The following is an 11,255-nucleotide window of genomic DNA, read 5'->3' as shown; positions in this document are numbered from 1 at the left end:
TCTACAGGTAAGATGAAATATTTAGTTCTTCCCTCTCCTTATTGCATTAAAATTTGAGAACAACTTTTACCTGTTCAGAGAAGCCTCCATTAACCACATCATCCTAAAGTATTTGTCCTAGTAAGTTCTTATAAAATCACTTTGATTATATTTTCTGTTATAAAGGATATGCTTTCCTTCTTATCTTTATCACAAAATTAAGAAATTTGTCTATTTTTTCCACCACCATGTTCTTTGGTAATTGGTCCTTCAATGAATTTCAATTAATTTTCATTGAATGAATGAATCATTAATTAACACTTAGGGGCAGGATAATTAATGACTTTGATGTGATGGGAAATAAGAATGGGTAGAAATTTAAGAACTTACATTCCAACTTTAGGGTGGCATTGACATTGGAACAACAAAGAACCAGAGACAGAGAGAAGTAGGTAATTGGCAGTTAGATGGGAAAAACATTTTTATCAATTTTCATGATTAGAGGGAGTCAACCCATAGAAACTGAAAAATATCCAACTTATGTGTCATTGATGATTTGGACACCAGAGGAAGTATGGTAGACACATATCAAACACTGACTTTTCCTGGTCTCTTTTTGGGCATATGTTAAAGCAAATCTCTATCTAAAGTCTCACCCTTCTGGTATGAAAAGAATGGGTTTTGTATACTTCTCCATATACTTCTCTGAACTTCCTCACTGATGATAATAACAAATACCACTGTGGACCAGAATTTCCTAACGTTGGAGGTGATGTGTGTGAACAATCTTCCAGGACAATTTAAATTGTCCTCGGAGATGAGATTGAGGGTAAGAAGTTCAAGTGTAAGTACTTTTAGTTAGAGAGAGACATTCCTCCTGAATCTCTTAGTCATCTTTTCTGACCATTGTGTTCATTACAGTACTCAATACACATTAAGTATAATATTCTCCCTCCCATCCTATGAAATCAAGCCTCAAAATGATAGTTGACTTTATGGACAATTTGCCATCTACCACCTCAGAATATTTTGTCCCAAACTTTGTCACTCTTTATAGTGTATATATTTTGGGTCCACATTTTGAATGCTATCTCCCCTCAGATGCTTCCCAGATTTTGACCTTCCCTTTTCTCACCCAAGATTTGGAAGCAGACCTTTCTGCATGCTTTTGAATTTAATTTTATGCAACTTCATAATTCCATATTAATGTTGGCAATGTCCCTCTATTTCATATTTTCATCTCTTTAAAATTCCACCTCCATTTTGACTTTAGGACACCTGGGATGGGATTTTTTTCTGGTATTCCAAAGGTAAAGGTAAAGATTAGTGCTTGCCTGAACATAAGACTTTTACAAAGAAGTGGCAAACACAGAGAATCATTTTGTTATTCTTCATATCCTGGCAAGAGCAGCATAATGAATTAATTATCACACTTTTTCCTACTAAGATTGAGCATTTCAACATCCTCAAAGACTCTAGGTAGCTACTATCAAACAATTGCAATTGGCATGTAAGATGAAACTGCCACCTACAAAGACTTCTCGTTAAATATCTTGTTCTTTCTTCAGATGAATGAAGCTTTATGGAGCATGGGTCAAGCTAATCAGTCCATGATGTCAGACTTCACTCTCATGGGGCTCTTTAGCTACTCAAAACCACATCTGGTCCTATTCTCCATTGTGGTCACCATATTCACCATGGGCCTTTTGGGCAATGCCACCCTGCTCTTCTTGATTCACACAGACCCCAGGCTCCACACACCCATGTACTTTCTGCTTAGTCAACTCTCCCTATTGGATGTTGGCTTTCCATTGGTCACCATTCCCAAGATGGCAGTCAACTTCATGCAGGGAGATAGTTCTATCTCCTTTGGAGGTTGTGGAGCTCAGATGTTCTTTCTGATGTTGATGGGTGTCTCTGAAGGTGTTCTGCTATCCCTCATGTCTTACGATCGCTATGTTGCAGTGTGCCACCCCTTGCATTATCCCATACTCATGAGACACCAAGTGTGCCTGCTCATGGTGGCCATCTCCTGGTTTTCAGGTGTGCTTGTGGCCTCCATACAGACCTCTATCATCCTGCACTTCCCATACTGTGACTCACGCGCTGTGGAACACTTCTTTTGTGAACTGCCTGCTCTGCTGAAGCTCACATGTGCAGCTACCTCTGCCTATGAGTTGGCACTGTCCATCTCGGGGGTGCTGATTTTGCTGCTGCCCCTCTCGCTCATCTTCACCTCATACAGCCATGTTTTGAGAGCCATTCTCCATATGAACTCAATTGAAGCTCGACACAAAGCCTTTGCCACGTGCTCCTCACACATCATAGTAGTGGGACTCTTTTATGGGGCAGCTGTATTCATGTATATGGTTCCAGGCTCCTACCATAGTCCACAGCAGGACAATGTAGTTTCCCTCTTCTATAGTCTTGTTACTCCCACACTCAACCCCCTCATCTATAGTCTGAGAAATCGAGAAGTTCAAGTGGCTTTGGCCAAGGTCCTTACCAGAGTTGTTTTCAGATCGAAGAGATGACTTCATGTAGACATTGAATTAGTTGTCTTGGGAAACTTTCATACCTGGGACCTATCTTTAATTTGCAGACTACATGGTTCAAAGCTTACTCTGACCAGCTCCCTTCCTCCTTCTTGTCTTGCTTTTCTCTTATGGATTTGTGGAATACAAATGTACTGGGGTTCTCAGTTAAACAAGAAGAGGGACTGGGTTTCTACCCAGATCTTGAACAGAATGAAATACCACAAGAATGCCAAACCAACCGCAGAGATGGAGATCCAACTTGTGGATATTTTAGTCACCTGTTAATGACCTGCCTCATATCACTCTTATAAATTTCTGCACAGTTAGCAATGAAGTTGACCTATAACTCCTGATATCATAGTTTCAGGGGCTGGCACTCTGACTGTAAATGTCGTGTGTCCCTATCCCTGATGGTTTTCAGCAGTATCTTTGTTTGAATTGTAATTTAAGTTTATGCAGAAGTGGAATACTGTCATTCAAGATGACTAACTGGTAGTTCAAGAACATGCTACTTTTGTGGTATCAATTATTATAGGGCAAAGATAGAAAATGATGAAATCCTCTTTGAATAAATGTCAATGCCATCTTAGACTGAGTATTCTCATTTTAAAGCTTGCATTGTCATCACCAATCCACACAACTTTATGATCACTCAGTTAAGGATTTTCAGGGAAATAATGTACCTCTATTCTTTATCTTTGTGGAAATAATAAAGTATTTTTGGATTAATAATCAGGGTCATTGGAAGATAGAATTAACATGTTATCCTAAGCATTAAAAAAAATCTATCTCATTGTCATAAGGATTTTGAATGTCATGTACTAATCTGTGTATAGGGATATTGTGTGTGGAGGAAAAGGCTTATTGAATGGGGACTTTTCTGTATTTGAATTATGTAATCAGGCCTACACTCAAGTCCAACCCCTATTTTAAGAGTTGGGTGCAATCAGTCTATGTACATACATACAGGCATGTACTCTATTACAGTATGCAATAGAATACTGAATAGTAGAATTATAGGATAGCATCTCTAATTTCCTATACTATACTATATTGTCAGGAATGACCAATATTGAAATTTATGTGCTCAATAAACTTATTTGCAAAGTCACCCGCATTTTCTATTATTACAGAATACATTCTCAGCAACCTTATAAGTACATATGAATATTCTCTTGTTTACATATGAAGACACTTAGCAAAGAGTACCCACATGACTTGTCCAAGGTCACTCAACTATGAAATATGGAGCTGACATTCAAATCTAAGCTCTCTGAATCCATATTCAAATGTATTGCAGTGTTTCCAACAGGCAAATGATGTTGATGATTTACAAGAGAAGTAAAATAAATGGATGGAGGAATAGCATTGGAGAAAAATTTTCTGACTCCAGCTGACCGTGGTCTGCCTTGGGAAGGTCACTTTGAGCCCAGAGGTCAATATATCAAGGCTAAAGGCACACTAGGGTGCCTTTATTATGGTTTTAATACTGTAAACACGGAGCAGATGAGTGGAGGTAAGGAGGACTGTTTCATGCAGTTTTACAAACCAGGAAGATTAAGCTAGAAGGAACTTGAGTCCTTTCTACTGCTCTTTTCTTTAATTTCTGACTGTTATTCCCAGAGCCAATAAAATTTCCCAGAAGTCAAAAGAAACATTTGGACTTATAAAACTAGACTGGAGGGTCCTCCCTGGTGGTGCAGCAGGTTGAAGCACAGCACTAAGAAGCTAAAGCCACTTGAGCATGAGTTCGATTCCCACCCCAGAGGGGGCCCACATGGTGCTGCAGACCTCTCCTGACCCTTCTGCTCCTCCCCTTAGCAGTGTACTCCATTGATCTGCCTGTTCTGCTCCCCACTCTGTCTCCGGTGAATCCTCTCACCGCCCTTGCACCTCTGGCCTGTACCTCAGCTCTGTATGCATAAATAAGTAAATCTTTAAAAAAAAAAGTATGTATTTTACCCCAAACTTAACACACTTTAAAAAATATCCAAGTAAGTCCTCCCTGGTGGTGCAGTGGGTTAGGGCACAGCACTGCAAGCTAGCTTCAGCAGCTAGCTTCAGTGCGAGTTTGATCTCTAGCATTAGAGGTGATCCACATGGCGCGGCAAACCTCTCCTGTCCGCCCACTGCTCCCCTCAGCAGTGTACTTCGTCAATCTGCCTGTTCTGCTCCCCGCTCTGTCGCTGGTGAATCCTCTCACCTGCACCTTTAGCCTGTACTTCAGTTCTGTATGCATAAATCTTAAAAAAATATTCAAGTAGTGACTAAATGTACTTTCCTTTTCTCTGTTAAGGCAGACTAGATTCATTATACATTCTAGGCATACACTGTAGCCTGGAACCATACAGTGGTGTGGGCTGAAATATTGTGGTGTCTGAAATATTGTGGTGTGGGCCAGGTACTGAAACATTCTATGTGATGGATGACACAGAGGGAATATAGAAAAAGTAAGGTTCTATGGAACTGGCTGATTTTGGCTTAGACATTTCATGAACATTGCCAGGATTGGAAGACTTTGGGCCATGTTAGAGCAACAAATTCCAGGCCCATTCAGTTTCTTCCTCTGCCTTCATCTACATCTGACCTGGTTGGATCTCCCATCTCTTCTTCTTCCTTCTCACACACAGCTGACACCTCTATAAGATAAACTTCTCCATGATACAGTGTACATATTTATGGTTATAACAGATAATACCAAATTATCCTCCAAGGATTACCATGCATGGAGGAGAGTTTTCATTTTTACAAGTCCACAGTAACAGTCGAAGATTTCTGTAGTCTTCTCCATTAGATAGTATGCATAGACAAAAATAAAAATATAGATTTGAAAAAGACAAATATAGATTTGAATAACATTATAGCCAACTTGAGCTGGTTGATATTTACAGAACACTATGCCAACAACTGCAAAATGCACAACTTTTGCAAGTTTACATGAATATTCACTAAAATAGCTCACGTGATGGTCATAAAACAAGTCTCAATAAATTTCAAGGGATTGAAACATTGAATATGTTCTATAATAGTGTAGTGGAATCAAAATAGAAATTAAATAAAATTAGAAAAATACCAGATGGTTTCACTCATAGTAGGAATGCAAGGGATCAGGGGAAAAAAGAGAGAGAGAGAAACAAATATAATAGAGTAAAAATGAAAACAATGAACAACTATAAACAGAGACATTTTATCAGGGTAGAAGGGGGAATGGGATCAGAACTGGTGTGGGAAAAGTGCACTGGACTGTGATGATGGCACATGGGTGAATTGGTGGTGGGAAGCCCACGGGGATTACAATTGAGATGGAAAAATACACAAAATGAAAAATGATGTAAAAAAATTAAAAATATATATTAAAAAAAGAAAAACTTCTAAAAACCAAATATCTAGTTTAAAATTTAAAGGTGAAAGACTGAATTCTTTTGCCTTAAGATTAGGAAGAGGGAAAAAATGTCTGTTTTTATTTACACTTAACATTTAACCAGAGGTTCTAGCTAGTGCAATAGAATAAGGTTGGGGAAGGACTGCGGGAGGACAGGCCCCTTGAGTCACTGCTTCCTTTAGGGATACCAAGGATAAGCATCTGGAGGGAACAGTCATCTCTGGAGTGGAGCTGGGGACGTGCGGACCTGTGTCCTAGCAAAGAGCAGAGCCAGAATCCTTCGGAAAGAGTAGGGAAGACTGAACAACTCAAAGTCAGGAATGGTGCCAGTGTACCAGGAGGAATATTGGCCCTTACCCCGCCAGGTCCCCAGGCTCTCTCAGGGTCTTGGCTCTGAAAGGAGAGTGATAACTCTCTGAGAGCATAGCCTGTCTACCATTTCAACAAAGAACACCTAGGAAGCCAGGGACTGCCTTTGGCAGTGGTAGAGTCACTTGACTGACCCCTTCATAGTATCAGGTTTGTCTGTGGACACCCAGCCCACACCACTGTATGCCCGCAACCTATGCCTACAGTTATAGTGAGTCTAGTTTGCCTTAGCAGAGGCTTTTGTGCACAGCTTGGGGAGGCAGCCAAAGAACTGGAATCACTATTTCTGCCACCTTCTTTGCTCCACAGTCCAGGACTACTGTGTATATGGCCTTTTTGGCAAAAAACTTCTAGACATGGACTTCAGAAAGACTGAACACATATACAAACCCTCCAGCCTGTGTCTAGAAGGAACCATAAAGAACTCAGTCTGCCCAGTCGGCTTTTCTGTGCCCATCCTGGGGAGGCAACCGAAGTGTAGACTTGGAACCTGTGCATTTCTGGGAGCTGTTTCATTGCAGAGCTGGGGGCGGGGGAGAATGCAGCAAAAATGCAGAAGATGAAGAAAAATATAATAACTTGAGGTATATTATTATTGAACAGAAATCAGAAGTTGATTTAAGCAAGAAAATAAGGGAGTTGCAGGATGCTAAAATACCAATTGAGGAGATAAAAATCCCCTGCTATCGAAGAAGACTGGATTAGTGACCTTGAAGATCACAGTGCACAAAGGACCAGGTGTAAGAAGAAAAAGAAAAACACTATTTTATTAGTGTACTCTAAGACTGGTCTGACTCCATTAGGAAAGGCACGACAGTGGGTTTCAGAGAAGGAGAAGAGAAAGAAAGAGTAGAGAATTTATTTAAAGAGAAAATAGGGGATGCCTGGACTAGGAAAGATGGCAGCAGAGCCAAGTTTCTGCTTAGATCTGAGAATAAACCTAAAGGTTCAGATAAGCACTGAATCTGGAGGAACCCCTGGCAGTGAGCGAAACTAGAGTTCCTCATGATAGCCAAGGACAGATGCTGACAAAAGGGACAGGAGGAATTTTATCTTCAGAGAACAAAGGGTGGGTGGAAACCATGGTTCCTATCTTGCAAGGCAGAACTAAGTGTTCAAGATTTATACATAGGAGTGCTTGGGGAGCCAAGCAGATGGGTGGGGGGCAGAAAGGAAAATGGAGCCCACCTCACCCAGTTCCCTCAGGAGCCAGCGGATGTGGGAAGACAGGACCTAGCCCGTAGGGCGAGACTGCATGCGAGAGTGCAGGCAGGACAAGGGGCTCAGACTGTGAACTACAGAACTTAGGTCTGAGTTCTAGAGAAGGTCCAGCAAAGTAGACCCAGGGAGGAGACAAACTAGCGATGGCACACTGTGAGGGAGAGATCCTTTTGGGGAACCCCTCTACTCACAGAAGACCTGTTAAGGGGAAGGATGCCCTAAAGGAACTCTGCAGAGTCTTGTGGACTCCACCCCCTACTCCAGCTTTCTGGGCCCTACCCACTACTCCAGGGATTGGAAACTACAACTCCCAGCAGTACCAGGGAGAGAACTGCGAGGGCCCAAGGGCGGAGCTAGCAGGAATTCTGGGACATTTGGGGGATAAATAGGGCGTGATTACATCTCTCGCTCTCTTGCTCAGGTAACAGCTCTCTGGACCGTGTGACTCGGTGTTCTCAGTCAGCCAAGCGGTAAGCTATTCCAGTTACTTTGTATCCCACTCTCTTTCCCTGGGTTGTTTCCTATTCCTTTCTCCTTTTGTAAATAAACCCGTTATTGCCCCTTTTGTGTGTACCTGCAGTATAACTGAGTTGTGAGCGCGGGTGAGGCCCCACAGACAGGCAGCCCAGTCCACTCTGGGCTACCCTGTAACAGACCCAGCTACAGACTAGTGCACGCTGGCATACAGCATCGTCTACTAGAAATGTGGAGACTCTGCACTCTTGAACTTTCAGGGACTTTATTTTGGGTGATAAAATAATTTGGAGCTAGGTATGGTTGATGGTTGCAAAGCCTGGTGACTATCCCAAATACTACTAAACTGCTCATTTAAAATGGTTCATTTTGTTCTATGAATCTTAGTTTGATTTATGAGATGAATGCAGCAGGCTGTTGCTCGCAGCTGAGGACCCAGGGAAGCACCCTGCTGCTCAGGCAAGTCCAGCAAATAGGGGGCAAGTCTGCTGCCCACAGGCTGGGGAGGAAAGAGCCCCCAACCCAGACCACACAATGTTCAGGAAAAGACAGAAAAGCCCAGAACAACAGGCAGTTGCCCTCTCCCCAAAGAGACAGGCTCAGCAGGGACAATGTGGAACAGACAATTAGTACGAGCCCTAGCAAGATGAGGGACTGAGCCCCATGAAGGAGGACAGAGGGTAAATTGGACTTGGCCAGGGAATCCTGATCAGTCTCCACGCCGCCTGGCCCTTCCTGCTTCCACATCGCGCTTGGTCCGGGACGCTCTCCCAGCAAGAGCTGGCTCCCCTCTTCTGGACACTGTCCACAGGCAAGTGGGGAGAGTGGATGAGTAAGTGTCAGAGCAGGAAAGAGCAACTGGGTCAACGGAGGCGCTAACAGACTGCTGTGCCCCCTCAGAGAAGAGGCTTTGACTCTTCCAGCTCAGTTCTTACATCGGAATATTGAAAACAAAATGGAGCAGGAAGCCCCTCTGTGTCTGTCTTGCTAAGAGTTGGCAACTCTGGTCTTGTATCTCAGAGCTGTAAGACCTTTAAACAAGAGAGACAGTGAGATAACAGAGCTGATCACTCCCTCTTGGGCATTTAGTCTTATATGTGGAGGGAGGCATGCCTGTCTCAGAGGGAGGAAACATTTCAGTCTCCTCATATGGCATCAGGAAGTTCCTAAGAAATGTTATTAGCAGGATGCTGTTAGTAAGAGCACACAATGCAGGGTTTTTTGCTGAGTTGGTGGCTGCAGTAGAAGTGGTACTGGAGGAGCAAGCCTGGCTTCTAGGAGACAGAGAAGGGGCATGTTTGACATTTGAAAGTGAAAGTCTGCTGGGCTGGAGAGGTGAGCAAAAAAGGGGGTCAGGTCAATGGTGAGGAGTAAGAGGGGCTTGGCTGCTACCTCCATCTCTGGCCTGGGTGGCTGGTCGACCACTGTATAGAAAGAAAAGGATTGGGGTGAAAGGCTGAGCTGGGCTTGATTTAGGGTCTGTGGGGTCGATGCAAGTTCAGGGAAGGTGGGTGCATCCAAAAGGGGTGCTGGAGCCTTGGGGGCGGGCTTAGGGGGACTGAGTGACCTTGACCAGAGAATGCGGGTGGGATCCACGATTTCCTTGCCCACCCATCCTCCCTCCTTCTCAGTGAGCTCCTTGAGGGTGAGTGAGACCATGATATGTGTGTGCGTGTGTGTGTGTGTGTCTGGGTGCATGTTTGTGCCTACGTGCCTGTGTAGGTCTTCAATAAAAACATAGATCACCATAGTTCCGTGCACCTTTCCACCCAATTTTTGATCCCACTCCTCCCCCATAAAATGTCTCTGGTATATAGTTGTTTGTTGTTTTCATTTTTTCTTTATTACAATTGCTTCCCCCCATGCCTTCCCCAACCCCAGTCTCTCATGCTTTGCTATTAGTGAAACCATCAGGTGTTTTTCTTTTCCTTTCTAGGCACACAGGTGAATTGGTGGTGGGAAGTCCATTGGGATTATAACCGAGGTGGAAAGAGGCATAAAATGAAGAATGATGTAAAAAAAAATCATAATCCAAGGAACACAGGTGTTTTTTGTTTTGTTTTTTAAATAGTCGCTTCTTCTTACATCATTTTGTGCCTTTTTCCATCTCAGTTGTAATCCCCTCGGAACACAGTTTTTATTTATCACCCCACTCAAGAAAAGCCTCCATGTACCTTTCCCCACGCTCATACCCTGTTCTGTCATTTCCGTCTCTCTCTCTCTGCCCCTTTCTGCCAGTCCCAACACTGAGGGTTTCTCACTTCCATGTGCCTTTACACTCTAGCTACATGTGCTGTACCCAGGCAGACGTCACAATTGATGTGTGGTTCCTCGTGTGGGTGAGTGTTTCTCTTCCAAACCTCACCCTGCTCCTTTGAGAGAATTTCTCTGTGGTGGATTTGCTGGGTCAGGAAGTACTTACAATTTCAGCTTTATTTGAGTGCCAAGTTGCTCTCACATGTTCTTTTTGTACCATTCAAAAGCCCCCCCCTGAGGTGTTTGAGTGGTCCTCTCACTCCAGTCTTGGTACAGGGCTAGAGGATCAGCTATTTTGAATTTGTCCAGTCTGGTGAGTGGACAAAATGGAGTCTTGGTGGGATTCCTGGCCCCAGGTTTTAAGAGGGTGGGCATTTGGTGATGTGTTGCTGGACATTTGAAGGGAAAGGGGAGCAACTTCCCTCCTGTGGTTTGCATATTCACATCTGCTGCTGGAACAGGAGAAACATCCTGTCTTTACCATCAACTCAGAATTCTTATCCACAGTTTGGAGACTGCCTCACCAAAGATGCTTAATAAGTGGTTTGGAATTAACAGGAAGTAAAACATGGTGTGTAGACTCTTGGGAACTGGAGGAGAGAAACAGCGCAGCAAACAGAGGGCCCAGAGGAAGTTCCTCTGTAGGTCCAGAGAACACAGGTCATAGGAAGATGACGATGGAACAACCACTGTGGGCTGAGGCACAGGAGAAGGAAGGGTGTGACAGGAGTCCTGAACTCCACAGAGGCAGGGAAGAGAACTGAAGGGAGATAACAAACGAGTGCAAATGCCTGAGGCAGGAGCATGCCTGGCTAGTTCAGGGGTGCTCAGAGACACCAGCAAGAGCACAGGGAAGAGTGGAAGAGATCAAAAATAAGAAGGGGGGAAATGGCCAGCTTCCAGGTGTAATCCATAGATAACTTGTAGCTTCAAAATGCCAAGAATTTCTTTTAAAATCAATAGCATTATTCAAGATGCTGAAGTCCTTTCTTAGTTTCCATTGAATAAAGAAAATTATAATTAAATGAAAAGTCCTA

At 43.3% G+C, this 11,255-nt stretch overlaps 1 protein-coding gene across 1 annotated transcript; it reads left to right on the top strand.

Annotated features, from left to right (window-relative positions):
• Window positions 1–1,568: 1,568 nt before the first annotated feature.
• Window positions 1,569–2,513, top strand: LOC101624889 (olfactory receptor 2Z1). Its single transcript, XM_004688664.1, has one exon. It carries the CDS (start codon window positions 1,569–1,571, stop codon window positions 2,511–2,513), a length of 945 nt encoding a protein of 314 aa, XP_004688721.1.
• The last annotated feature ends 8,742 nt before the right edge of the window (window positions 2,514–11,255 follow it).

This window comes from Condylura cristata, unplaced genomic scaffold, assembly GCF_000260355.1.
Source record: "Condylura cristata isolate star-nosed mole 26May11 unplaced genomic scaffold, ConCri1.0 scaffold00024, whole genome shotgun sequence".
Taxonomy (NCBI): domain Eukaryota; kingdom Metazoa; phylum Chordata; class Mammalia; order Eulipotyphla; family Talpidae; genus Condylura; species Condylura cristata.
The sequence above is the reverse complement of the archived record's forward strand: the minus strand, read 5'-3'. Positions and strand labels throughout refer to the sequence as shown.